Source organism: Apostichopus japonicus, chromosome 13, assembly GCF_037975245.1.
Source record: "Apostichopus japonicus isolate 1M-3 chromosome 13, ASM3797524v1, whole genome shotgun sequence".
Classification (NCBI taxonomy): Eukaryota; Metazoa; Echinodermata; class Holothuroidea; order Aspidochirotida; family Stichopodidae; genus Apostichopus; species Apostichopus japonicus.
In genome coordinates this window covers 195,337-219,492 of record NC_092573.1, presented here as the reverse complement: position 1 = coordinate 219,492, position 24,156 = coordinate 195,337, and the positions used below count along the sequence as shown (strand labels likewise).

Sequence of the window (24,156 nt, the reverse complement as noted above, 5' to 3'; positions counted from 1 at the left end):
AATCTTAACTGGTTATGTCAACATGTCTTTCATGGGATTTTGTCTTCATCATCATTATGACGAGATATTACTGAAAACCGATCAAAACCAATGCATACGCTTCTTTCAGCAAAGGTCTTCAAAACTGGTTGGGCTCGCTTTTATGTGTTCATTGACTGTATTAAGATTGATTCGTCTTTCAAGGTAATGCATAGGGAATAATTTGTTTAGATTAAAGCATTTTGAATTTGCCCTCTTCTCTTTCACTAGTCTGTTCGCGAAGGAGAAGAACAGGATGTTTACGATACGTTGCTGACTCATGCCGAGATTCAAGGGAATGTCACTAAGGTTAATTGTAAGTAATTTATGCCCCCTGTTTCTATCAATTTTACTTTTCACTTTCTATTCTCAAACTTGATAATTGTAAATTCTTCTAGGTACAGCGTGTTTATAGTCTTTCAATATAGTATAGAATTGAATGACCTTGATGTACAATACCCATGCTCAAAATCTTGTGGAATAGCAAAACAGGCAAAATGGGTTTTATTGTGTGTACAAATCCCAATTATTGAGGATTTTTCATTTAAAACTAAGGCAAAATACCCTTCTGAAATTTTGTGTACAAACAGGGTGATACTATATCTCTTCTAGAAAAAAATAATCAGATTTTTTTTTCAATATGACACATTTTGTGTTATTGGCTGTCAAAGACCACCTCTTTTGTACATCAGAGCAACTTTAAAACCTGATAAAATAATACTGAGAAAAGAGCTAGAAATCTAAAATTTGGTAAGTTCTAAGAACATTGCTGAATAGCAGCATGAAATGGCAACTGTTGAGATGCACAACTTGCAAATATATTACAGGAAAGCTTTATTTTGTATTGTTAGGACTGGACATAATAACCTACTGTATGAATGAATCAAGTACCTTGAAGCACTAAAAATGGCACAATTGTTTAGCCAAAAATACATACCTATACATTGTCCATATCGTTTATGTACAGTAGTGGATATCCAGTTTTACATATATACCACCTATGTACTGTCTTTCTTGTTTCGTGTAGTGGATGCCCAGCTGAATGAAGTCAACACTCTCCTGGACACTCAAGATGCCACCAAACTACTGGCCGCCTTACAGAGTCCAGCCATCGGCCTGAAGGATGTTCAGAGTGAAAACGCAGAGTATTACTTGACCACGCTGATCCAAGCTAGGGAAGTGAAGAAGGAGGTTAGTTGTGAAAAGATGGAATCAAGTATCTGTTCAAGACAGGAGAGAATATGATCAAAGGAAACTGAATATTTGGTAACTTTATTTTGTAAAAAACAGGAGAAAGTGCTAAGGGGTCCCCTAACACACCTGATGATCCTTTCACCATCCTCTCCTGGTGGCTCTGAATGCAAGGATAAGAGCCATAAGGGATAATTATGAGCACCAAATCCCATGTAATCCAATGATATCCCATGTAACCTTGACCTCCCTTCATATTACTCTGAAAGCTAATTGGGAAAGTATTTACTTGCAACAGAAGTTGCTTTAAGAGAAATTTATTTATAGGCAAGAAATGTCCTTTTGTCGAAGTTTGAAGGGACTGTTGATGGGATATTATAACAGCTCTCTTCTGCAAGTTTGGAGGGTTGTGACATAATCTGTAGGAGGTTTGCAGAACACTGCACTGAACCATTTCTGAGTTTTTGGTGTTGTCCATGGCCAAGGATGTAGCAAGGACAAGATTCAAGAGTGCTAGTCACTGGTTTTATTTTTCTTCTTCAAATCCCTGGCTAATTTGGGTCATTATACTGATGGACCTTAAGTACTGGTTGTTGCAATCGGGGAGCAACGGTCAGAAAGGTAGCACCTTCTGAATGGTGCTGGTCGGTAAGACTGAGTGTCAGTCAATGCCAGCAGTCGCCAGCCAGCCAGTCGCCATGACTACTTCAACCTCTAACATGACAATAATGAAGTAGTTAGTGATGACAATGTAACTGTTTACTGTTCTAGTGTTAAATTAAGATGTAGTTTAATACTCTTTGAACAGTTGTCAATTTGGGTCTTCAAATAGAGAACCTTTTGTGTGTGAATGCATCTTGGTACAGTGTAATAATGCATTGAGGCATTCTCACTGTAATAATGCAATGTAATGTATTGTAAATGGAAACCAATGGAGTATCTAATGTAATAGAGGGTTGTAAATAATAGTGTAGAGCAGTATAGTAAAATGAAAGTAAAAATGTTAGTCTCACTTAAAGTGTTTACTCTCGTGGAGTACCTAGCAACAACTTCCTGACTTGTAAGTATTGTAATTGATAGATTTATATTTCATCATCTGTAAGGAAAGAAACCGGAAATTCTTGGCAATTGTTACATTTGGAAAATAGTGGTACCTGGGATGATTTTAGAATACAGTGTGCAGCATATATTGCAACATTTTCACCATGAAAAGAAGCAAAAGCTAGGCCGGAAGGCTGTAAAAGGAGGTATAATATACTAGCTTGTACTGCTGCAGAATTAAAGTTAGAATACGACATAGACAGCATGATATTAGATACAACAGTAGATACAACAGGGTGATGGGCGTACTATACACATAGTACTCAGTATGATTTGAAAGTGTTACAGAAATACTACTTAGATTTACTACTTAAACATTATACTACATTAAACATTTACTACATTATATATGTTATACAAGTCATGCAGGGTGATGGGCGTACTAAACATATAATACTAAGTATGATTTGAAAGTGTTACAGAAATATGACCTAGATTACTACATTATACTACATTATACATTTACTACATGATAGTCTATTATACTAGTCATACAGGGTACTGGGCACACTGTACACATATATTCAGTATGATTTGAAAGTGTTACAGAAATAGTTTAGATTTACTACTTTAAACATTTACTACATGAAACAAAGTGCTACTACATTAAACAATTACTACATTATACTAGTCATACAGGTTCAATAGTCAGTCTACTACATGTGTAAACTAAGTATGTATTTCTAACTAACTGAATATCACTTTGATTTCTGCATTGTACTAGCTCTACAGAGTAATGAGCCTACCACATGCTGCATATATCTTCCAAATACATTCAAAAGGTTACTAAGAAAAAACTTTGTTCTTTCCTCAGAACACTGAGTCTCCAAACCTAGAGAAGGAAGACTTACAGGCAGCAGTGAATGCAGCTAACATACTCGCTAAGGAAGATAGAGATAGTAAGTAAAGTAGAGAAGGACCTACAAACAAACTTAAAGAAAGGACATCTTTGTTACACCTGGTGGATAGGCTCATGTACTGTATCCTATTACACTAGAAACTTGTACCAATGGCACTCCCATTGAAACAAAGTAATTATGGGGTATTACATGTCACATTGTCTTCTCCAAAGAAGTGATAACAATGTCAGCATGCCTGTTGTGTGACAATGCCATTATCTTAAAGACGTCAGCTACAAAAAAAAAAAAAATATGTTTTGGATTAAATTTGCAATTTTTGATTCCTTGCTGGAGGCAGAAGGAATCTATGCGATGGTGATGACATGTGTGTGTGTGTGTGTGTGTGTATTTACCACTTGCTCGTCAACACTTATAGTACGTTGTGTGTGAAAAACAACTGAAATTGGCTAATTGAGATTGAATAATGTAAGAACTGCATGAGATGGTATCATAACTCATCGATCTCCAATGAATTATGGGAATTATGTAGTAAAACACCAGAAAGTTTAACACAGGATTAAGAAATGATAAGTTTTACAGGTAGCAACAGTGTTTTGAGTTCTAAGAGTGTTTTGCTTTGTAAATGTATCAGTCACACAAATTCTCTTTCTATCATCTCTGTCAAAATTGTGATGTAAGGGATTTCTTTCCCCTTCACAAGTACATATGCAAAGTAAACTTAATAAGAATGAGTCTTTCTCATAAGAGTTCTTACCATAATTCCAACCTAGGAACCAACGTGACTAAGTCTGCATTGGCGTCATCCACCTCCACAACTGCTCGTTATTTTTTTTTGAGTGTGTATGTGTAAATTTGTTGTTTTCAGGGACCAAGGCTGTTGGAGACATCAACACTGCCATATCGGAAGGATCACCCGAAGATCTGGTGAATCTTTTGATGAGATCCGAAGCCACACTGCCAGAGGTGTTCCCTTACGTAGCAGATCTCTACCAGTCAGAACTACGAAGATTGAAGGAGAGCAACGGAGAGGTGAGATGGATAAATCAGGGTTTAGCAGGCATGAGCTTTTTCCCTGAATTCGCGGAATATCTGTGATTTCTTTTCTACTTTCGGGGACAAAAACTATTATCCTAACACACTGTAGCATACGCAAACTGGAGCCTATACTGCAATTTTTGCAAAGTTCCGTGATTTTTTTTTTTTACCCCAGGCTCAATCCTGGTTTAGTAGCTATGAACTTTTGATGTTATTAGTTGTCATTCGAAATGGTACATAATTTTTGTAATTAAAAAAAAATAGTTATATTATTTTGTTTTATTGCTGTTTGATTCTAACAAAAGTATGCCAGTTCTACAGTTGAGTGGATAAATGCAGTGAGTGACATTAGATGCAATGTAACATTTCATCTGCTAGGTTGTAGGTTTAAGCCCTGTCCAGCTAAAGCAAACTGGGGTTGTTATCCAGGAGAAAGCAAGGGTTTTTGAATTTGAAATGGTCTTCCAAATTGTTAACAAATACTAGAATGATCTAAAACAAATAGTTGGAATAACCAGCTGAAGTAATAAGCCATTCATCGTCTCCTATATGCACTGCCCCCCAGGCAGATTCTACTTAAAAATTTATTGTATTATTATTATTAATATTATCATTATTACGATAACATATAATCCCTTACCAACACCTGTTGGTTAGCTGACTAGTCAAATTTTAAAAGTTTCAAAAGCAATGTAGATATGCCTTACTTTCATTAATTGCTTGTTTAGTGTGTTGCTCTATTGATTCAGTAAAAATGGCAACTAAAGTGCAAAAGCTGTTTTAAACTTTCAATGCATTTGTATATAGTAGGAATGTGCTACATGTATGATTAATAATGTCTCCCACAACTGATGGCAACATGTATGATGTGAGGTAATTTGATAAATCCAACTTTTAGTCATAAAAGTTTGTAATTGAATTTCTGCATAATGGAAGTTTAAGCTTACGAACCATGTTTATGTTAATGTACTTTGTATCAGAGAATAACCACCTTTCACTCCTAGCATCATTGCCAGAGTTGTAATTATTCTGCACTCTCCGGTGGAATGGGATGGAATAATTTTTTTTTACAGGAACGTCAAGTGTTTGCATAGCCTCGAAAATAGGTTTGGAATATTGATCTTGTTATTCTCTTCATTACCCTTTGTAGGATTTGAATCATGAACAGCTGTGTGATGCAGTTAAAGGTAAGGACTTACAAAACTCTTTTAAAAAGTATGCTGTGTCAGACCCCTTTCAGTTTTTTTTTATAATTTGTTATGTGCTGTGTGTGTTAATGAAGGGGAAAAAGACTAAGTCAATTCCCAATACAAAATTTCATCTCTGAACTTTTTTTTATACCTCAAACGATGACACATTTTCATCTGCTGATTACATTAGGCTTATTGATGTGCTATTCGTATTTTGCTAATGCAGGGTATCTCCTTAATCAGTCATGTTATGACCATGTAGCATGTTATTGTCGTCCACCTATCAAGGGCATATCAATGAAAACTGCACATGATGGAATGATTCTAATCGCTCATTATCTCTTTTGTTTTTGTTTCAGTACTGTCAGCGGTGTCTCGTATCAACTCTGCTGTGGATGCAGGCGAACCGTCAGAGACAGTTAATCAGCTGCTGCAGGTGGAAGCCTGCATCGGAGACGTAGACCAAGAGGAGTCAGTGGCCCAACGATACCAGGAAAGCCTGGAGACGGCCAAACGGAGAAAGGCTAGAGTAATTTTTGTGACTTTGTCACGCATTCCAATTTTCTGTGGTGACTCATTAGAATAGTTTCCCTTTTTTTGTTCCATTGGTGGCGTTGCATTCTATTCATCCTCGGTGGAGGTAAATGATTTATAGCTGATGACGTAAAGTTTAAGTGACTATGTAGAGGCTCTGCAAGGTGTGGAATCTCATAGAAGCATTATAAAGAACTGAAAGGAGATTTTAATCTTACAGGAATGTTAGGTTTTGTTCACAGTATTATTGCAATTGATTCAAATTAGGCATGCCAACCCATCCCTCCTTCACCCACCTCCCTCCTGAAAACCCCTGAATCTCACTATCATGACCCTAACTTTGTTTGAAAAGTGATTTCAATATTATGTATAAAAAAACTTAAAAAAATGAAAGAAACACCCATTTCCTGCTTAATTGATAGGATATAATACATGCTACTGTTGCAAAATAGCACCAAACTTGAATAAAAAAAAAAATCATATCTTCTCTTTACAAAATGGTATGTGGATGTGACTTTGACCTGTAAGCTTCAGAAACTTTCCAACAGCTATGTAAGATAATCAACCACTGGACTATCCCTTTAAGTAATTTATCAATTTTCATTGATTCATTATCTATAAATACAGATGTAAAATATCACTTTTAACTTGCAAGATAGTCTCTAGCATGTTGTGAAACTAAACAGGAAATGATACAAATTGTTACCTTTAATTAAAGCATTCCCAGAAGCAATGCACATGACATTTCTTTTAGATAAGAGAAAAAGAAAAGGGAATTTTGTACGATTATATCCTAATACGTTAGCCTCGACTTCCTGTTACAAATGTGTCAAACTGGGATTTCCCAACCGGCGCCCTGATTGTTAAAATATTGTTTTTCTTTCGGTTTTATACAAATAATTAAAATATTTTTGCCCTGTGGAGTGTAATGGTTAAGCAAATATTAAATGTTTACATAACTCATTAAATAAAATTGATGACATTCCTGAGAAAACACAACCCCAAATTTGGTGATGTGCGTGGAGACACATATCTAATCGTCTGTATGTGCATCGGTCAGTACACATGGCAAGAATTTAAAGTAGTTTGTTTTATCTCTGTGCTAACCTTACATGTAGACCATACTACACTTGCCAGATTCATTCACATAGCTAGTTTGAGTATGCCATATACATTCTATCAAGTGTTTCCTCTAGATAAGCAAATGAAAATGGAGAACCTACTGTGAAGTTATAAGCAAACTGGGAAATGGACAATCAAAATTTCCTGCTTAGAAGGGGATCCAACCAGTGAATGACCTAAGGGTGTAAGGCACTGTGTCCTACCAATGGAGCTATACAGCCCATCTTTGGTTGTCGCTTCTTTGCGTCCAGTTTTAGCCAAAAGTTTCTTCACTCATTTTGATTATTTTGTCCCGGTGCAAAAGTTGTTGATTGACCAGTACTGGTTATTGACAACAATTAAATCTGCGACCAATTTGTGTAAGTGATTGGACTGATCTTATGTTCGTTTGCAAGGAAAGTGGCATCACTGCAGAATGCCAATCAGACATAGATGCATTTTTTCTGTGCATGTGTTGTGATTATAAAACAAAAAAGTAGACAAAGGTACAAAGTGCTGAACTGCATTTGTGACAGAAAACATTATTTGGCAGAGATAAAAACTTGTTGCATTCTTTCACTTTTAAAATGGATGTTTTGCATGTAACTGCAGTATATCCTGTTATTCGTCCTATTACTCTCAGGCTATGTATCATCCACTGGGTGAAATAAAACTCTAAAGGTTGCGCATGTAACCATTCATTCAATAGTTGTGTATATTATATCGATCAATGACAATCTAATATGATAATGTGAACAGGAACTTAGGTATGTTAAACATATTCCAACCATTGACTAAAATCAACAAGATCTTATCATACTTTTGGTCAAGTTATGCTCATAATATCTTCATTGGATGGAAAATGGGAGCCGTAATCCGTTGCATGATATCAAAGAGTTGCATAGTTTGACATAAAGTCTGGGAAGGCTAATATATGTACATGTGTCTGAGGAAACGTTAAATTAAATTCATCTGTCTGATCCATTTTATAGGAGGGCCAAGATTTTGTCAGTCAAGAAGGAATCCAACAGGTTGTGGATGAAGTTAATGCTAAAGTTAAGGAAGAACATGACAGTAAGTATCCAGCAAAATGATTGGTTGATGAAGAACACAGCAGAAACTAATGCAGAATATGATTGGTTCTTCACGAACATGTTATGAACTGTTGAAGAATGTGATTCGTTCTTCAAGAACATGTTATGAATTATTGAGGAATGTGATTGGTTCTTCAAGAACATGTTATGAATTGATGAGGAATGTGATTGGTTCTTCAAGAGCATGTTATGAACTGATGACTAATGTGATCAGTTCTTTAAGAACATGTTATGAACTAATGAGGAAAATGATTGGTTCTTCAATAACATGTTATGAACTTATGAGGTACATGATTGGTTCTTTATAAAATATCATAGACTATTAAGGAATGGTTGCATATTTTAGTGACTAATTTTTACCCATTATGCTTTCTTAACAAATCTTTAATCAGGTTATCAGTAGAACACTTTTCAAGAGTTACTCAAAAATGTTGGGATCAGTCCATCTAATCTTTCAGGTTAATCTGTCATCCAATCTATAGCTTTAATTGATCAAACCTTTGAAGGTTTACCAAGCCAATCTTGAGGATTTAATAATCCATGAGCACATAGAGTTAATCCATTTGATCGTTCTGGTTCATCCATCCTAACAAACCAGACTGATGATATCCTCGTTATCTTTGTAGGGATCTTGGCAGTGGCTCAGATCAACGAGTCTGTTGACAAGGAGTCCGTCTCGGAGACTTTAGAATCACTACAGATGCCTCAGGCCCAGCTTAAGAATGTAGAGGATGACAACGCTGTCCTCTATCAGCTAGAACTTAAAGCCGCAAAGACTGCAAAAGCAGAGGTGAGTCTGTCTTCAGTTATATTTGAGTCGACCATGTCTATTAGATTGTGCTTTCTTGTTTATGAATACATTTGTATAAGAGTGATAAACAAAAGGAGGGAGGATGGAAAAGGGGGTTGAGGAATAAGGTAAGGCACCAGGGATGACCTATCCTTACAGCTTACTCAGATTATTACCGTGAGATCTCTGAGTGATGGTATCATTTATTGTTTATGACGTATACGTCCACACGGTTGAAGTGAATTAATTTTTGTGATTAATATTTTAATCTAAAGTCCTCTGACGATGAAGCGGCAGTGCTTTGGTTGGATGAAATTCAAGAAACGGTGGATCAGTCCAACAAGAAGGCCTCAGATGCAAACAAATGTAAGTTATGGAGATGGGAATTTTGTTTTCAGGGCTTAGTGAAGAGGGTAGAGGCTTTGGAGTGGGTAGGAGGATGGGTTGGGGGTGGGGGCAGGGTGGTGGCAGAGAGGAAATGCAATGTGATGTGTGATAAGCATTGATGTATTAGAAGGCCTCTGATGCAAATCGTTGTATATATATATAGATATACACATGGTGATACATAAAATAGTGTGTATCACTGGAAACCCTTCCGAGTAGGTGTGTGGTATTACCTTTCTAGAATTGTTGATATCTATGTAACATATGAACTATTGGTGATACCTTTGTAAATGCTGATAGCACCATCGTTGTGCAAGTGTGTGACACATTGCGTCTTTCTCTGGTACAGTGGCTGTTGCTATGGCCAGCGTAAATGAATTGGTCGATGGAGATGACAAGGATGCCCTTGTAGAAGCCCTGAAGAGTTCGGACATCTCACTGATGTCTCTCTCCTCCGAATGTGCACTGGAATACCAAGAGGAACTGAAACTGGCCAAGCAGGAAAAAGCTAAAGGTACGGTTCACAAAGGTGACATGGTTTGGGAGAGTTCATGGGGCTAGTGGTGGGGGGGGGGGCTAACAGGGGTAATCTTAGGAACCATTTATTAATCTTATGCTGTACTTTCTTGAATGAATCATGTTGTGAATGTTCCTTTACAAGCAGGGTGTGTTTATGTCTGGAAGGCAGACATTTTAGGACACTATTACATGAGGTTGAATAGTGGGAGAAGTTGAATAGTGTATAACGTGACTCTTCATGTTGGCCAGGTGGATATCCGGTTTGGAGGGTTGGTCAGGTAGATATCTGGTTTAGAGGGTCAGCTCAGTTTGGTTTATTTTAGCATTTGCCATAAGACCAGTCTAGATGTGAAAATTGTATATTTCTCCTGAATGGAAGTTTTCAAACTTTCTTTACTGTAGCCAATCGGGGCTCAGACTCGGGACCTTCCCAGATGGTAGGTTTCAAACTTTCCTTACTGAAGCCAATCAGGGCTCAGACTCGGGACCTTCCCAGATGTTCGGTTTCATAAGTATTAATGCCACCACTTTTGTCCACTTGGAATCACAAGCTAAATAATTTCTTCCAAACAATCAAACTACAATGGCATGCTTTTAAGATACATGCTATGTTTTGATGATGTGTTTTGCTCAGAGTCAGTAAAAATGTAAAACCAATATTTAGGGTTTGATAACTGACGAGCATTTCTCAAGAGAGTTAGGTTTTTCTCTGTTTTCATGATTCAGAGGGTCAAGAAACTGAATGGACATCTCATAGATTGAAAGGAGGTGATACTTACTACTACAATTACAAGACCCAGGATTCAGCTTGGATTGAACCAGAGAACTTTGAGGCTTCCAACAACCAGCTGACTAAGGAGGACATTCAGGTCAGAATTTACCCCTCTCCACCTCTCTCTCCTTCTCTCTCACTCACTCTATGCCCTCCTCTTATTTCCATTATTTATTGGTAGATGGTCTGAAAAAATAATTTAGAACAAATATTGGAAGGGAAGGTGAAGCTAGTACACCGTAGTCAAAGCAACAGAGACATTCCGAAAATCTCCATGCATGTAGATAAAATACTGTCTGTATTGGAGTGCTTTCTTTGATATGACTTGTCAGAAATAAAGAATTGATTGAACCAAATCAAAAAGTAAGAAAAGAAAACATGAAAAGAAAAGACAAACAGTGACATATTTCTCCCTTCCTGATAACTTCCATGTATTGCCACACGTGCAAATGGAAGGGAAATTTTACCCTCTCTGTCTCCTGATGTTTTGAGTTCATTCATGTAGTTCTACGAAATGCACTTTTAGATATTAATCTGGTTTGTTTATTTAAGTTTTTCTCGTGATTTCCTCTGAACTGATCAACGTATCGTCTAGATTACTGTGCCTTTGAATTGAATAAATGTTAAACATAGAAATAAATGTTGGCATTTTCTCAGTCTCAGTATGATAGAGCAAGTAGACTACTGATGATGCATTACACAGTAAAAAGATGCCAAAAAAGGAAATGTGCAAAACTTGTGGATTATCTAGAGTTAAAATAAGTCTACTAGGGCCAAGGAGGTTTTATAGCGTGACTGTATGCCTTTAATTGAACACCTGACAGTCGTAGCCCAAACAAGCCAGCATTAATAGTACAAGGTAATTTAGTGCAACCTATATCATTGACTTGAATGAAACATTTAGTGTTATTACATTTTGTGTTACTAATATCAAGTATTTTGCTTCCTATTCCTGTCAATATCTTTCCTTCTCTCGTTCATCGTCCTCCATTTTGTTTTATTAAGTCTTACAGTTCATATGAAATGTATGTACATGTGAGGATTGTTGTAATTGCTTGCTAACTTTTGTGCACATGATGACAGAGTAAGAAGTGTACTCAGTTATTCTCAACCCACACAAAATTATAATTTACATTAATTTAAAAAAAAAATGATTGGAATTACAATTTCAGGATTGGAAGTTTCAAAATGAACTATTAGAAAAAAAAGATTTCTTCATTTCAATTCTCCCTCATGTGCATAAAAACCTTAAATATTTGTTTGTTATGTGTAGTATTTTTAATTTATTCTTCTTCTTCTTTGTATTTTGCGAGTTTATTAGCATTTTGGTATTGAGAGCTTTTTCCCTCCTCTGCTTTTGCTGGCATGCTTGCTTCTAATTCCAGATTATGATTCTCTTTGTGTAAAATTTGACAAATTGTAGAGCTATATTTACAGCCTTCTCTTTAAACAAAGAGGGTGTTTCAATTATTAGTGTTGAGAATGGCAATATGGGCTCCAAAATGTTCTTCAAATTTTCTTCTCCAATTTTTTCCTTTGATGAAGCCAAAATGTGTTTAAAGGTGAAGCAAAGTTTAATAGAATTTGCTAATCACCCATTGTCACGTAATCCCTTGATTGGTTAGATTGTAGGTCAACACCGATCCCAAAAAGGATTTCTGTCGTACAAGCATTAACCATTTGGCGCTGAGAGTTTACTTCAGGCCTTCTCTACAATAAAGTAGCACCGTCCCTTTTGTAGCAACACTGTAACTGTTATGATATTGAAAGCTATTTTATACTCATCAATATTGTATTCATACTATTACTAATCCACACACATGTATATAAACAGGCACCCACACACATATATGTAGCTAGCATTAGCCAGATTTAACTCGTCATTTGCGTTAAACAGACTGTTGTCGCATCCTATGCTGACATCTGTCGCAAGGAAAATTTACGATAGAATTTGAAGATAAATTTAAATCGAGACCTAATACATATTCATTGATCATTATTATTATTCTTATCGCTGACATATTAATTTCATGAGATACCAAAAACACAAAAGACCTTAATTTTGCATTGTGAACAGTACTTGTTCATTTGCGAACATCTTTATTTTATTTTTAAATTCCTCAGTTGATGTAGTATTTTCATTGATACAGTTGGATGAAGTTATTATAAATGTAGTTATTAAGTGGTTTGGTTTGAAGGTCTCATTGTTTATTAGTCAAACCTTTTGTGAATGTCACATGGGAAAATAAGGTTTTCTGGGAATAACTTTGTTGTCAGTTCTCATCGCTTTTAATTTATGACATAATAGATCACAGAAGTGTAAGCAAATCTGAAAACAACAAAACAAGCGGTGTAGCCCATCTTATTAATCTAACAATTTTAACTGTATTTATTTGCATTTTTCTCAAAAAATATCCATCAACCGTCAATATTCCCTGGCATCTTCATTCATGGGTGTGTTTTATAACCAAACTTGAAAAACATTTTATCATTTTGTGCACAGGCTGTTGTTTCGAAAACAACAGCGTCCTATAACCGAGCCCTTCTTTTCCAAGCCAACGAACCCCACATCATTCAGCTGCAGGCACAAGTGAGAGGAATGCTCGTAAGGAAGAGGTTCCAGGAACGGAAAAACTTCCTTACCGAACAACTGCCCGCTATCATTAAAATTCAGGTGTGTTATACTAAAGGTTTGGTGGACTCTTGGAAAAGATTATTCTTCACTAGGAGAGGAAAACTGAAGGGATGTAAGCGGTAAAGAAACAGGGAGGGGTAGGGAGGGAGGGGGGGAGAAGGGGGATAGCAAGGGGAGGATGAAAGGAGGATCATAAGTGGGCAGAATTGAGGGAGGGGTGGGAGAAGTTGAAGTGGGTGGGTAATGGAGAAGATTGTACAGGTGGGTAAGTAACAAAATGTTGTATAGATTTGTGTCAGCAGGAAGGGATAAAAGCCTGTTGTCAATGGATAGTATGTGTATGATATGTGATTGGGGAGAAGAGGGGTGAAGGTTTGTCTGTGGTACAAAGATATGAGAGCAAGATTCAGAGTGGGAAGAATAAAGATGTATAAAAGGTAGGTTACAAATATGGATGGAGAAATGGGTGACAGAGGTGAAACTATGGTTTGTTGTTAGTACTGAAGGAGAGGAAAGTGACAAATGGGGGCGGGGGAGGGGGGGGGAGGGGGTTGTGTGTAGAAAAGGAGATGGTTGTTGGCAAAGCAGATCATACAGACAAATTTAAATTGTTAAGATATTGGGAATGAAGTTTGGAAGCAGAGCTGCATCAACGGTAAGCAAAGTAGTTAAAGATTCTAGGATAATAGAGAACGATTTTGAGATACGATTTATGGGGGATGATCACAAGATGGTCTAAATAGGCAAGTTAAAAAGAATACGAGGCTTGGAAATATTTTAGCTTTAAGGCTGCATAATTTATTTTTTCATAAGAATTTCTGTTTGTAAAAGGTGGAGAATTGTCCGTTTGTTCTGTGAGAGCTATTTTGATAGCGTATTTATTTTTGCCCTATTGTGTGCTAATACCATAAAACTGTGCACAAGAATTCTCCACTTTTTACAAACAACCATCTTTTTCACAAGATGCCTAATAGAAAATCAGGTTTGTTTTAATTTCTCCTTCACTTTTGTTGTATCAAATTTTCCCCTTTTTGCTGCAGTTATTTACCCTTTTTGCAATTCCAAGTTACCGTAGCAAAAGTATATTCCCAGTTTTTGCAGTGTTTTTGGTGGTGTTGCTTTTTCAACCCCTTGTTCAAGCCATTCTTCCAATTTCAATCTCTCAATTCATCATCTCATATATATTGGATTAATATTTTCATTGTTACACTACAGGTAAGATAAGTTTGTGAAAGCGATATCCGATTATTAAAAAAAATGAAATTCAAGTATTAACAAATTATCTTTATTATATCTTAACTATAATCTTTGTATTTATGCACGTGTATCCCGACATTTATTGAATGTATAATAAGAAAGAAATATGTACAAAGTTAACAAACATAACCATATATATCTCTTCTTGTTCCATTTAATCTATAATACAAGTGTCAAATGTCTCAGTGTAATTAGAGATAGAAATAGTGGTAAGAGTATTCGCATAGTTGCATTGTTTGATTACATTCAAGAGTAGAATTTATCCAATATTGGTCCAATAAACTAAAACATTTTTCTTCCGAATCGGTATATTTTTGCAGTGTTAACTTCCTGTAAAATTCTTTTCATGAATTTTCTTTGTCAGAGCAGATCGTTTTTGAAAGAAATCTTTCAATTTGGTCATCAATTTTGAGGCAAATGATTGTGGGTTGTTTTGTTTAAACTTACATATTTTTATTCCGCTTTGTACCAAAATTCGCTCAAGGGTATCAACTCATTTGTCGATTAAAAGGCTGCAAAGTATTTCTTTGTCTAAAACTGTTGACCTGTGGTATCAGATGATCACAATAGCATTTTCTGTTGTGATTCTTAAATGCAAAACTTGCAGTACAAGGCCAGCATTCCCCAACCCCCCCCCCCCCCCGCTCCACTTTGTATTTGGCGACCAACATCTTTCACCAATTCAATTCAATTTGGTCTGAAGATAAATGTATTGGTCTGTTTCACAAAGGGTGGTTTAGGAGCTCAATAAATGCACGGTTTTTATACGCTGCCTGATTCTTTATATATTAAGATGGTTCGGAATGGCAAGTAATAATACTTTATTACAAAAAAAAATTTGCTCTGAAAGTTAGTATCGATTGGAAATTTTCTTGTTAAGAATAAAGTTTAGATGAATAGGTGTTGTAACAGTTACAGTGGCAATTCTTAAAACTATTGACCTGCCAGTCACAGAATTCAGGATCCATTATGTGATTTTTAACTATTTTTATTTTAAACTGATGTGTCTATTCACAGAGCTGGTACAAAGGATACAAACAGAGGCAGGCTTACAAAACACGAATGGAGTACTTACACAATCAGTTACCGTTGATAATTCGGGTAAGCTTGGCCATCCAAAAGTTGTTGTTGTGATACTGTCTATGCCAGTATTAAGGTTCTGATGCTGTTGGAGAATTCCAAAATGTTTCTTTGAAATAAAAATGTCAGACCTTTTAGACAGCAGGCAGATTTTGTTTTCATCAACATCGGCTTATATTGTTATGTTAAGCTAGCATTTTTAACATAATTTTTAGGTCATGAATTTAGTGGTAGAATTACTTTTAGAAAAATGTACCTAATGTAAAATAATACCTTCTAAAAACTATCAGAGGCTTTCCAATAACTTGTCCAAAATATTCGGGGAATAACTTTTCAGAACTTTCCTATGTTTCCCAAACTATGAAAGAGGCTATGCATCCTTGCTCTTGTATAGCAATATGGCCATTTTGCGATGTCACACTGGATCAAATATCCCCTGAAAATGTGGGACTTTCCAATGGACAAATAAAATGAAAATGATACATTCAGGTTACACTATACTCTTGTTGAGGGGTCTTATTTTTTCTCCAAGTGTTGTAAACTTTCATGCAAAAGGAAAACCTTGGCTCCCTGTATAGAGCAAAACCTGCGAAGCTAAGATTAAACTGCTGTGAATATTTAACATCCAACATCTGTTTTCAGCTATGAGAACTCTGTGGATATGGATGACTTGGTGCATTGGTTTCTTGATCTACTGTACATGTTGTTTTGTTTACTCTTCAGCTTCAAGCTATGAGCAGGATGTGGCAAGCCAGATCCAAGTACAGGGCTAGATTGAAGCACTTTTCAGACAACGTAAGTGTAATGCTCGTACAATGATCATGTGTCGGTACGCACCTGTAGTCTGTTAGGTTGTATTTCAAAAGTAAGTTTAGGGGTGTGTATCTTATGAGCTGCTATGAAGGAATCAGAATATGGTATCCTTCCTGGACCAATGGATGATGGTCTGTTTTCTCTCCAGAGTTGTTCAAGCTTTTATCGTCTGGAATATTGTCCCCCCCCCCCCAACCCAAAGTTTGCAATGATCCAAAACACAGTGAACATAAATAGCTGCTTCCCACTAATGTCCACTACCATCCCTACAAAGTTCTCTGCAAAATGTGATTATAAATAACTAAAACAACTTCACTCACTTCTGGGAGGGCAATGGGCATATCCCAGGGATAACTGAAGCTGCAAAGGTATTACAAGACAATACCTACAGAGTATGCAAATAGATGCTGGTCTTTGTCCATTGTTGAGAACAGTAGTTTCTTAGGAGAAGCACATTCTACAATAATCTCTAACGTCAAAATTGTGGAAAGGGAGGACTCCAAAACAGCTACTTTTGTCTTTAAGAAGTAATGAATTCTTTCTGAAATTGGCATTTGTTTTTGCAGGCAAATGCTGTGGTGAAACTACAAGCTTTCTGGAGATCACAAAAGGCCAGGAATGACTATTTTGTTTTGAGTGAGTTAAAGACTTTGTTCTCTCTCTCTTGTTACTCTGAAGATGTAGGATTGTCTTCCCGAGGAAACCTGAAGGAAAGCTAGTAGGATACTAAGAACATATATGATTGCAGTGTGATAAATGGTGAAATGGGTAAAAATCATGGTCTGTTTACAAAAGTTTGTTGGGGTTGAAATGGAAATTGCCAAATTCTTTGTTTACCCATTTTCTGACGGAAATGTAATGTTGTGCAAAATATTTTTGACATAAGGATCACAAGTCCTTTGCTATACAAACTGTTTCGTCCACTTGGTTCTGACACAGGCAGTTAGTGAATATTCCGTTATGTCAAGCTCTTTCTTGGCCAGATATGACGTTGAGAGAGAGAGAGAGATGTAAATCAAGCACACACACTCACTTTAAGATTTATCTAATGATGTCTGTTCAGCATTCATGCTAATCACCTTGAAACAAATTTGCCACTGTGCCCTAAGAACAATTTCTACTATCTTCTTTTTCCTTTTAAAGTTTCCTCTATTTTTTCCCCATTTTATGTCATGCTAATAATCGCATACTTTTAACATAAAATTCACAGCTCATTCTGAGAACCCGCCAGTAAATGTGGTGAGGAAGTACGTACATCTCTTGGAGCAAAACCAAACTGATCTCACGGCCGAGTTAGGTGAGTAGATAGTTATAGTAGTTAGTGTTAGTTAGTGATAGCTATAGTAGTTAGTGTTAGTTAGTGATAGCTATAGTAGTTAGTTTTAGTTAGTGATAGTTATAGTAGTTAGTTTTAGTTAGTGATAGTTATAGTAGTCAGTGTTAGATAGTGATAGTTATAGTAGTCAGCTTTAGTTAGTGATAGTTATAGTAGTTAGTGATAGTTATAGTAGTTAGTGTGAGTTACTGATAGTTATAGTAGTTAGTGTTAGTTAGTGATAGTTATAGTAGTTAGTGTTAGTTAGTGATAGTTATAGTAGTTAGTGTTAGTTAGTGATAGTTATAGTAGTTAGTGTTAGTTAGTGATAGTTATAGTAGTTAGTGTTAGTTAGTGATAGTTATAGTAGTTAGTCTTAGTTAGTGATAGTTATAGTAGTTAGTCTTAGTTAGTGATAGTTATAGTAGTTAGTCTTAGTTAGTGATAGTTATAGTAGTTATAGCAGATGTCATATCAGTGTCTTCTCGGAGGTCTGACGGTGCTTTCTAGAACTGGCAAATCTTTGTCGTCTGGACAGTCTGGAATTTTCTTTGAATATTGTCCAAACAACAACGATGTCCATTAGTCCGAAGAAAGTACTAAGTGCTGTTACTTTAATCAAGTGTTGTTTTACTGGACAAACTTTCAGTGAATGATTTAGTTTTCTGCACAGTAGGTTGTTAGTCTCAGACAAGACCACCTTAAACAATGAGCCCAGAACTTAATACACAAATTAACAATTGGAACAGAGAGGCAGGTTTTCCATAGATGAATATTCCTTATGTTGTAGTACTTTGTTGATTCAGCCTTCATATAAAATAGCTGATAAGTGGAACCCACAACTAGAACAGTCATTTTACGGTCCTCTGCCGGCTCACATAAAACAGTACCATTCATGCTGAATGTTAGCAGTGTTGGTGTTTCATACAGTAGAAGAAAGGTTGACAGATATTTGTGAATAAATTTGGTTTGGAATGATAATACCATGGCTTTATGTTACTTAGTCGTGGAAGTTTTGCTTTAAACGTTGCAGTTCAGCGTATGCTCCTAATTGGAGAGAGTTCCTCATGCCAAATACCTGGAATAATGGCAAGTTTTGTTTTGAAGGGTATTTGTGCTGCCATTCCAGACCATCTGAATTAACTAAAATATAACCAGTCATAGTCATTGATTCTCTCTATCTTCCATCTTAATCTTCAGAGCTACAAGAGTTGAGGGGGAAGGTTGTCAAGCAGATTCGATCAAATCAAAAACTGGAGCAAGATTTGAACCTGATGGATATCAAGATTGGACTTCTCATCAAGAATAGAATTACCCTGCAGGTAAAAATAGACCAGTGGATAATGGTTACCATGGAAACATACTCTTACCAAACAGTCTTGACAAGAATTTTGCATCTTTGTCCATTCTGACAGTAGGGGTATGGGATTGCTTGTACTGTAGTATATTGATAGCTGATAATCATGGTCGAGTCCATTGTAGCAGTAGGGGTATGGAATTTCATTGTAGTGTATCGATGGCTGATAAGAATGGTCCATTCTTATAACTTATCAAACCAAACAATAACACTTGATACTTACATTTCAGATGAACAGAGGTGTTGTCTAACATGCATATAGGATTTAGTGCAAAGTAGTAAATGTCCATTAATTGGTAATATGTATTACCAGCTAAAATTGAATCATTTTGGACAAGAAGAATTATTTCATAGATAGACCATGTACTTGTAGAGTAATAGAATGGAGAGTGATCAGAAGACTCATGGTTTAGCTTGGTAACGAAACACAACTAGCTGTTATCATACCTAATCGTATATTTCTCTCCTCTCCAAGGATGTGGTTTCTCATGGACGTAATCTACACACGGATGATGAGGGCAGTTACTCCGGTCTGAAGGCCCTCAGCAAAGATAAACGGGAAATGTTAGAGGGATACCAGAACCTCCTGTATCTACTTCAGACTAACCCCAATTACCTTGCCAAACTCATCTTTGCGATGCCCCAGAGTAAGACCACAAAGTTTATGGAGTCTGTGATTCTGACCCTGTACAACTACGCGGCAAACCAGCGAGAGGAGTACCTACTCCTGAAACTATTTAAGACCGCTCTGCAGGAAGAAATCAAGTAAGTAGATCGTATACTGCGTCGTTTAGCGTAAGGCGGTACATTGACCCATTCATATAGCAGAGTTGTAACAGAGGTAATCTCACTTTGTATGAACATTAAAACTAGAAACATGTGAATAAGTCTTGTTCATGTCCTAGGATCAATGTTATGTCAGTGAATCCTGGGAGGACATCCCATCTTAAGTTAAGGCCTTTGTTTAGGAAACAGTATATTGTTTAAATAGAAAGTCTATGTAGTGGTTTGGTAGTAAACTAAAATAGGTTTTGCAGCTAACTGCTTTTGTAGGACATTTGTCTCAATGACATCTCGATTGACCTCTGGCTATTAGATTCCTTGCTTTTAGTGGCAGAAAAATGATTTGGCTAGAAAGTAGTTTGCTTCAATTAATCTATGAAGGGTTAATAAAAAATATATATTGTTTTCCTCCTTATATGTGTTACATTATACCATTAACTATATTTGATTTTAGGAATCAGAAGTTGTTTTGTCTTTAAATTTTTTTTGTATAATTATTGTCTGCCCAGGTCAACCTGTTTAACATACAGTATGTCATCTGTTTCCATGGTGATGTGATTGATATAAAAATGCCTTTTCTTGATTTAGCCAAAACTAACTTTCCTTTAGAACCTTCTATGTGCTGTTCATTTGTAATAGCAATTGGTTCAAATGGTTGACTGCATTAAGAAAGACTTATTCAACAAAACTGGTTGATAGAACAATCTCTTAGAAATGAATTGGGTGCCGCATTTGCTGAGCTAGCTCTCTTAAATTATTCCATTTTGCAATTTTTTAGAAATATATCAAACAGCAGGAAAGAGCCAGGCAGGTACAGTATTACTTCTACAGACTCCACTCAGCACTGGACCCTTTCGTAGAATCTTGACAGAAATCTTAACCTCTAATCCTTTTAGAATAGAATTTTGTTTTCCTGGTTCCTCTACCCTATTTGTCATTTGTGGTGGTATGTCGACTAACCAGGGGATGGTGCCACACCCTACCGTACTATCGGAGGATGCACATAATCATCACATCTATCCATTTAGAGATTTCCTGGCTATTCCAATATCCCTGACCTTACCCTAAAACAAGAAAACTATTGTTTGCAGTGTGTTTTTCTGGGCCACCAGTCAGGTACTACTACGTTAGTCTCTTTTGGAGACCTGTCTTGCTCATACTAAAAATACCTTTATTTACGTAGCAAATTTCCCCTTTTTACGCCTTTACTGTAAAAGGTCTCTTTAATATTAACTATGCACAGATAGAAGCTAAATAAAGTTTCCATTTAGTTGGCCTGGGAAGTGTTAAAAAACTTGACTTTTAGGCATTGTAAGGTCATAAAATTACCATAATATGGCATACGGTATGGATCTGTTTTTGTTTGGATGCCCTTCTATCTGAGAAATGATGTTTTATTTCCCTTTATGGGGTACCTCTTGACCAAAACAAGTTATTAGACTAATGCCAAACTGAACACAAGCTGGTGGAAGAATGTTTGAAAAAAAAAAAAAAAAATCAAAAAAAAAAATGTCAAAAATAAAACAGATCTAATTAGCTCTTATTGCTTTGAATAACCAGAGAATTAACATATTTCAGACAAAAGGGCTGATAGTGAGTTTCGTGTAAATTGATTGGTCAGGTAACGTCTTCTGGCTTTGATTTACAGGTCTGCAGAAATATTTCCTTTGTCACCTTGTGGATCTAGGACAGAGTTTAAATGAAGTTGGTGTGAGAGATTGGGGTGGTATGGATTAGGGATGTCTCTAAAGTTATCTGTGCAGTTGTTTACATGTTTCATCGGTTCTTTACAATGTTTTCTTTTCTACACAGGGATTTGATATTAAAAGCAGGGTAAATCTGATCTTTCCTTGTTCCATACCCACTTGCTTTGCATGCGTTTCCAAGATGGAGTTGATAATCATGCTATTCATATCCTTCCTGTCCATTTTGAAAATCACTGAAACATTTTACGAAATTATATCATCCACTTCAGAATCTTCTTGCAACGGAGCAACTCAAGAATCACACCCAAGTAACCTATGCAGTAAAGTTTGCGTGTGTTTGTGTGTATGTGATTCCCTAGCTTGTAAACATGATATCTCAAGATGGGTAACCTTTGCAGTTCTCATATATGGCATGTGACTTCCCCATGATTAGTATATAAGAACCCTATTGTTTTGGGTGGAGGTCAAAGGTCAAATTGGGGACAGCAGAGGGCAAAATGTGAAAATCTAAAAACCACTGTATCTCTAGGAGCTGAACATCAGAGGAGCTCATGTATGTTTGGTAGCATTGCCTTATGCAGTGTATACAGTTTACACAGTTTGGTGTAGGTCAGAGTTCATTTAAGGTTACGAGGGGTCAAAACTCGAAATCCTTGTAAACAAGATATCTCCAGATGGTAAACTATATTGGCTCTCATATTTTGCATGTAGATTCCCTATAATGAGTACAAGAACCCTATTGTTTTGGGTGGAGGTCAGAGGTCATTTGGGGTCAGCAATTCTGACAAATTTGACAAGACTGCTATGATCTCTAGGGAGTTTAATGGTTCCTGTAGAGCAATTGGGTCACTGGTAATGATCTTGTTGACAGTTTTGTGTTTATAATCCTTCACCTAAAGATGATTTAGAAGAATTTTTTGAAGAGTAAGTTCCCAAGTAGCAGCTCCTTGATATAAGATTCTGCGAGATATATATAAACAAAACACCCAGAATAAAGTCAACTATTTGAAAGAGCTCTGTTACCTCTGGGTCTTCACTCTTTATTCTGTCCTTCTTTTGCACTATTTAAGTATTAACTCTAGATAGTCTATACCACAGACAAGCATCTCTTGCCTCTTCCGAGAGCCAGCCTGCGTACTTGAAAGTCGTAAATGATTGACAAGGAGCAAACGTTTATCGGTACTCAATCATCCCACAAACATTGTGTCATTTTTATCACAATTTCTTCCTCCTTTCATGCTGCAGACAAAACTTGGCCGATTTTGATGGCATTCCTGGTTTGTGAGTAAAGGACTCCCAAGCATGATACTGTGACTGCATCTTGATTGATACAATTATCCCCATAAAAGGTCATTTACACCCTAATTCAGTTTGGATGTTACCATAGAAACAGTCCGTTTCCCAAGCATCTTTTTAGATCCCAAAGACTGCCTAATATGTCAATTGATTGTCCCCTTTGTATTGATGTTTAAAACAGAATTTTTTTTTCTTTCTGTGTTTCTCCTCTTTGAGATGTATTTTTTTTTTGATGATGGCATGGTTTCTTTATGTTTACTAATGTGGTATTATTAACTATTCCCTGATTCTCTGGAATTTGTTAAAAGTGTCTTACAGTTGTTGTTGTTGAAAGAAAAGAAGGAAGATTTTGGACATTTGAGATTGGGATCTGCCTGACTTCCTCAAGATAATAGCCATTATTAGTTCAATAGCTCTCAAATGTTCAGATGTCATCAGGAATTGAATGTTTCTAAGACAATGCAACACTGTTAGTGTGTGTTAATTTCTGCACAAAGGCCATGCAAGACTCTACATGGTATTTTCACATGGAAAATTGTCAACTCAGATATTGAAATTAACACAGCATCATTCAGATGTTATGGAATCAGTATGTAGTGAATAATGTGTGCATGTCCGGTAAGTTTGTGTGAGTAGATATGGAATCATTTTTACACAATTAATAAACACATTGACAGTAACACTGCAAGGCATTATGCAACTTTTATGGAACCGGTATGTAGTGAAAATGTGAGCATGGTAGGTAACTTTGTGTGAAAATAGGAGCTTGCTTATCACCGAAAAATTAAAACAAAAGAAAAGTAAAACAAATGTCATCATATAATCCTTGAATGATTTTATTCACAAGGCCTCACAAATCAGCACGGTAACTATTTGCTTCAAAAAAAAAAAAAAAACACTGATTACACAAGGTATTAGCATTATGTCATGCAAATATATTGGAGTCGTCAACATCAACAGCCATCAACATTAAAAGCAATGTAAAGGAAACAGGAGTTTACCTCCAAAAAACAGGAGTTTTTCTATATGGTAGTCACATGTATTCCAAGGAGTATTGCCACTCTACTGTAACTTGATCTCAACGACAGTTATTTCATTGCACAGACTGCTTCATGCTGCTTCATGGTTTAGGGCATTTCAGTCTACTGACCTCCTCATCCTGTAACTGAACTTGGGAAGTGAAAAAAGTTTATAAAAATATTCAGTTTTACTATTTCAATACAACCTGTCAGTCTGAACCTTTTAAACACCCATCAAGCTTATTTCAACACAACTATAGATGGAAGTGTTCACAGTGTCATTGTTGCAACATCACCAACATA

At 36.3% G+C, this 24,156-nt stretch overlaps 1 protein-coding gene across 12 annotated transcripts in view; it reads left to right on the top strand.

Moving 5' to 3' along the window:
• The window catches only part of LOC139978264 (ras GTPase-activating-like protein IQGAP1), an 89,981-nt gene that overhangs the window by 50,048 nt on the left and 15,777 nt on the right, over nucleotides 1-24,156 (top strand). For 4 of the 12 annotated variants that reach the window (XM_071988299.1, XM_071988292.1, XM_071988294.1 and 1 more), the window contains 20 exons: nucleotides 250-334; nucleotides 1,046-1,209; nucleotides 3,125-3,209; nucleotides 4,036-4,199; nucleotides 5,356-5,392; nucleotides 5,755-5,924; nucleotides 8,023-8,104; nucleotides 8,751-8,914; nucleotides 9,190-9,280; nucleotides 9,651-9,815; nucleotides 10,547-10,689; nucleotides 13,096-13,266; nucleotides 15,502-15,585; nucleotides 16,288-16,359; nucleotides 16,944-17,013; nucleotides 17,588-17,674; nucleotides 18,893-19,014; nucleotides 19,525-19,814; nucleotides 20,611-20,643; nucleotides 22,784-22,819. In XM_071988299.1, coding sequence (XP_071844400.1) covers nucleotides 250-334; nucleotides 1,046-1,209; nucleotides 3,125-3,209; nucleotides 4,036-4,199; nucleotides 5,356-5,392; nucleotides 5,755-5,924; nucleotides 8,023-8,104; nucleotides 8,751-8,914; nucleotides 9,190-9,280; nucleotides 9,651-9,815; nucleotides 10,547-10,689; nucleotides 13,096-13,266; nucleotides 15,502-15,585; nucleotides 16,288-16,359; nucleotides 16,944-17,013; nucleotides 17,588-17,674; nucleotides 18,893-19,014; nucleotides 19,525-19,814; nucleotides 20,611-20,643; nucleotides 22,784-22,819 — 2,315 coding nt within the window. Of the gene's footprint in view, nucleotides 1-249; nucleotides 335-1,045; nucleotides 1,210-3,124; nucleotides 3,210-4,035; nucleotides 4,200-5,355; nucleotides 5,393-5,754; nucleotides 5,925-8,022; nucleotides 8,105-8,750; nucleotides 8,915-9,189; nucleotides 9,281-9,650; nucleotides 9,816-10,546; nucleotides 10,690-13,095; nucleotides 13,267-15,501; nucleotides 15,586-16,287; nucleotides 16,360-16,943; nucleotides 17,014-17,587; nucleotides 17,675-18,892; nucleotides 19,015-19,524; nucleotides 19,815-20,610; nucleotides 20,644-21,644; nucleotides 21,666-22,783; nucleotides 22,820-24,156 lie in introns of all 12 variants that reach the window. The other 8 variants (XM_071988298.1, XM_071988304.1, XM_071988293.1 and 5 more) reach the window with 7 other exon arrangements.